The 3511-nt window shown below is 35.7% G+C and overlaps 1 protein-coding gene across 1 annotated transcript; it reads right to left on the bottom strand.

Moving 5' to 3' along the window:
• Positions 1–569: 569 nt before the first annotated feature.
• On the bottom strand, positions 570–2098 carry LOC135138425 (uncharacterized). Its single transcript, XM_064068396.1, has 3 exons — positions 1050–2098; positions 753–815; positions 570–672 (listed from the first exon to the last, which is right to left on the bottom strand). The coding sequence occupies exons 1-3, from the start codon at positions 2096–2098 to the stop codon at positions 570–572; spliced, it is 1215 nt and encodes a 404-aa protein (XP_063924466.1).
• Between the last annotated feature and the right edge of the window lie 1413 nt (positions 2099–3511).

Raw genomic sequence — 3511 nt, 5'->3', positions numbered from 1 at the left:
CTCTTCCCTTTATTCCTTTCTAGTTGTGCTATTCTTCCCTTTGTATTATTCTTTCTTCCTTTGTCATGTCATCATTTGTGTAAATTGGTTCGTCATTTCTGTTTTTTAATTTACTTTTGTTTTCCATTATTTTCATTTTATCTTGGATGTTGTTCAATTCCACTGCAGCAATTTCCTCCCCCAACTTCCTTACTGTGTTTACTTCTACCCTTACTCCCAATTCTTTGTCCATAAAATTTTTCATTGCCTTAATTAAAATGCTCTGTTTGTTTTCGTTTATTTTAATACCTTGTACTAGCTTTTCTACTCTCTCCTTGGCAGCTATTATTTCCGTTTTTAGCCCATCCAGTTCTCTTACCATTTTCTCATTAGATTCTTTTAACTGTCTTATATTATTATTATTATTATTATTACATACATAGTGCAGACTGAGACTAATCTATTAGTCCGCAGAGTTAACATAATATAATTGGTCTTTTTAATAATAAAGAAAACAAAATTCAAAATTTAAGCCTACATAAAAATACAAATTAAATTTAAAGAAAGGTAACTTCTGAAGCTAATAAGTTTCATAAGTGTAAATTTGCGTGTTGGTCGTATCGGTTCTTAAAAATGTTAGTAGACTGCGCGTTGATGACTTGTTCGGGAAGATTGTTCCAAATCTGGAATACTCTGTTTGACAGGAAGTTTTGGCGGACCGTAGTTTTAAAGTTTTTTTCTTCTGATCCAATTTAATAAGTTGTCTTTTATACCGGCACAGTGTAGCTTGAATAGTAACCTCTCCCTGGGAACTCGATCGAAAGCTTTCTAAAAGTCTAGGTATGCGATGTCAATTAAGTAGTTGATTGGAGTCAAGAGCCAGGGTCCAGTCATTCACACAAATCAACATATTTGAGATTGGGGAGCGTCCCGGTAAGAAGCCATGTTGACAATCAGGAATGATTTTTTCGTTTAACAAAAAGGTTGACATCTGTTTAAATATAGTTGTTTCCAGAACTTTACAGATAATGCATGTTAAGCTTATTTGTCGATAATTTTTGGGAGAGAACTTATCGCCTTTCTTGGAGATAGGTGTTACATTTGCAGTTAACCACTGAGGGGGTAAAATACTTTCTTCAAAAGAGGATTTGGCGATTAAATATATAGGGTATATAATTTCGTCTAAACATGCTGCAATCAGTTGGCATGTGATATTGTCGGGCCCTGGGGCACTTTTCCTTCTAGCTATTTCCTCTAGAGTTGCTTTTATGTTTTCTTCGGTAATAGATATGGTTGACAAAAAGTTTTTGTGGTGTATAGATGATTGAATAAAGGGGCCAAACGTTTTTTTACTATAGTTGTGGTGAAATTCATCAGCAAGAAGATCGGCCGTTTGTTGGTTAGATGTACAAAGTGAACCGTCAGGTTTTCGTAGTAAAGGAATTCCCACTTTTGTTGAAAGCATTGATCTAATATATTTGTAAAACTTTTTCGGAGACTCCGTCTCTGTTAAGTTGTTTTCGAAGAGTTGCCTTGCTTTTTTCAATTCTGTAGTGACATGATTTGAGAATATTCTATGTTCACGATACCTATCTTCTGACGAACTGTTTTTATAACAAGTCCAAAGTTGACGTTTATGTTTGATTAACTGAACTAGACGATTGTCAATCCATGGTTTGTTAGGAATTAGTTTAACTTCTTTAACATATGTATGGTTGTTGACAGAGGCCGATAGTTTAGACTGAAATACTTCCCACATTTCGCAAGCGTTTGAAGTTTGAAACATTGAAATCCAGTTAAAATTGGCAAGATCCCGTCTAACGTTTCCATAGTTTGTGTGTTTAATTTTTTTGACCAACTTCTTTGTTGGGTTAACATAAATTTGAACGTTTGACGATATAACAAGATGGTCCGATTTGCCAAAAGGGGGGAGGTATTCTATTTTAGTAAGCAGATCGGGGTCATTTGCAAAAATTAGATCAGTTTGTGAGGGACTTTGATTTTGACGAATTCTTGTTGGTTCTGATACTAGTTGAGTTAAATTTCCTTCGTGCATTGAATCGAGAATAATTTCGTTGTAGGGTGAATGAGGTTGTAGAGGCCAGGATAGATAAGACATGTTGAAATCACCTCAATTATTACATTTTTGTTGGGGAGTGAGAAAAATCCATGTCGGGTATGGGTACAAAAAAAGGTCTGTAAATGTAGCAAAATGACAAACTGAATTGGGAAGAGAGAAAATTTACAGCTAATGATTCACATCCAGTGGGCGTGTGAAAATGGGATTATTGAAATTTGAAAAGTTGTAGATATTTCTTCATCAACAAAGATGCAAAGCCCGCCCCCTCTGCCATTGTCGCGATCTTTGCGATATAGTGAGTACCCTTTTAAGGATATGAGAGAATCGAGAATGTTTAAAGACAACCAAGCTTCCGTTAACATTATTATTTTCGGTTTATTAAGCTGTACAAATGCGGTAAATTCGTTTAACTTAGGAAATATTGAATTTATATTAGTGTATATAATCTTCCACTCGAGAACTTGTCTTAGTTTTTTGTGATGTTAACGATAGTTGGCTTCTTTTTGATGAATTTTATAGTTAGGCCCACTTTTCCATTTTCGAGGTAATATACTTTAATTGACGAGGTGTTTTGTCGTCGGATATTTTGATATCTTTGAAATTAATGCCATTCAGATTTTTTTTGTGTTTAGAACTAAGAGCGCTGTTTCTTCATTTGGAAAAATGACCCTCAGTGGTCTTTTTTTTCCGGTGATGCTTTGCCCAAACGAAAACAAGTGATTTTGAAATCTTCCATACCGGTTGATAATTTGGCAAGTATATTAGATGCCTCTTGAAGGTCGTGTTGTTTGCGACTTGCAATAGATCCTGTTGTCTCTGGAATCCCATAAATTATTACGTTTTTCGCTCTTTTCATTCGTTCAGCTGCCTCGATACTTGCATCCTCAATCATTTCATCGTAATTTTTTTCTTGGTGGTGATCTAGTTTATTTTCGATTGACTCTACTCTACTGACCAATTTTAGTAACAGTGAACGTAAATCAACGCTATTGCATTGCTTTAGGGATAGCCCTTTATTCTGAGGTATTCTTTTTAGATCATCTTCATTTAAACCGGCACAAGACATGTGGATCGATCCTGTGCATTCGTCACAAGCTACCAGCGTTTTGCAGTTACCGAATGGTGCTGAGCAATTAAGACAGTTTGGCATATCGCTGTTTCACGTGAATCGACAGAAAAAAAAAGAAAAACGGGAGCCAGAAAAACGTACGAGATAAGCAGTCTGAACCACGACTCGTGAATTAATATAATTTGAATCAGATAAATAAGACACTTACGAAGTGTGCAACAACCTGTTAATTAGCCAGAAGACACCTTTTGCACAGATAGGAATGTTCGAGCCAAAAAAACAAATTATAAAGAGCAAAAACACCAGACTTTAGCGACAAACACTCGCGAGCCGGAAGACACGATCGTATCGCTTGGCGTCACCATGCAAATATAGTTCTTGGT

This window comes from Zophobas morio, unplaced genomic scaffold, assembly GCF_036711695.1.
Source record: "Zophobas morio isolate AGI-343-1 ecotype UQ-CSIRO unplaced genomic scaffold, CSIRO_AGI_Zmor_V1 ptg000030l, whole genome shotgun sequence".
NCBI classification, from domain to species: domain Eukaryota; kingdom Metazoa; phylum Arthropoda; class Insecta; order Coleoptera; family Tenebrionidae; genus Zophobas; species Zophobas morio.
The sequence above is the reverse complement of the archived record's forward strand: the minus strand, read 5'-3'. Positions and strand labels throughout refer to the sequence as shown.

Coding starts and splice junctions, on each gene's coding strand:
- LOC135138425 (XM_064068396.1), bottom strand. CDS start 2,098: ATGTCTTATCTATCCTGGCCTCTACAACCTCATTCACCCTACAACGAA. Junction 816..1,049: donor ATCTCCAAGAAAGGCGATAA/GTTCTCTCCCAA, acceptor TCGCATACCTAG/ACTTTTAGAAAGCTTTCGAT. Junction 673..752: donor ATTCAAGCTACACTGTGCCG/GTATAAAAGACA, acceptor CCTGTCAAACAG/AGTATTCCAGATTTGGAACA.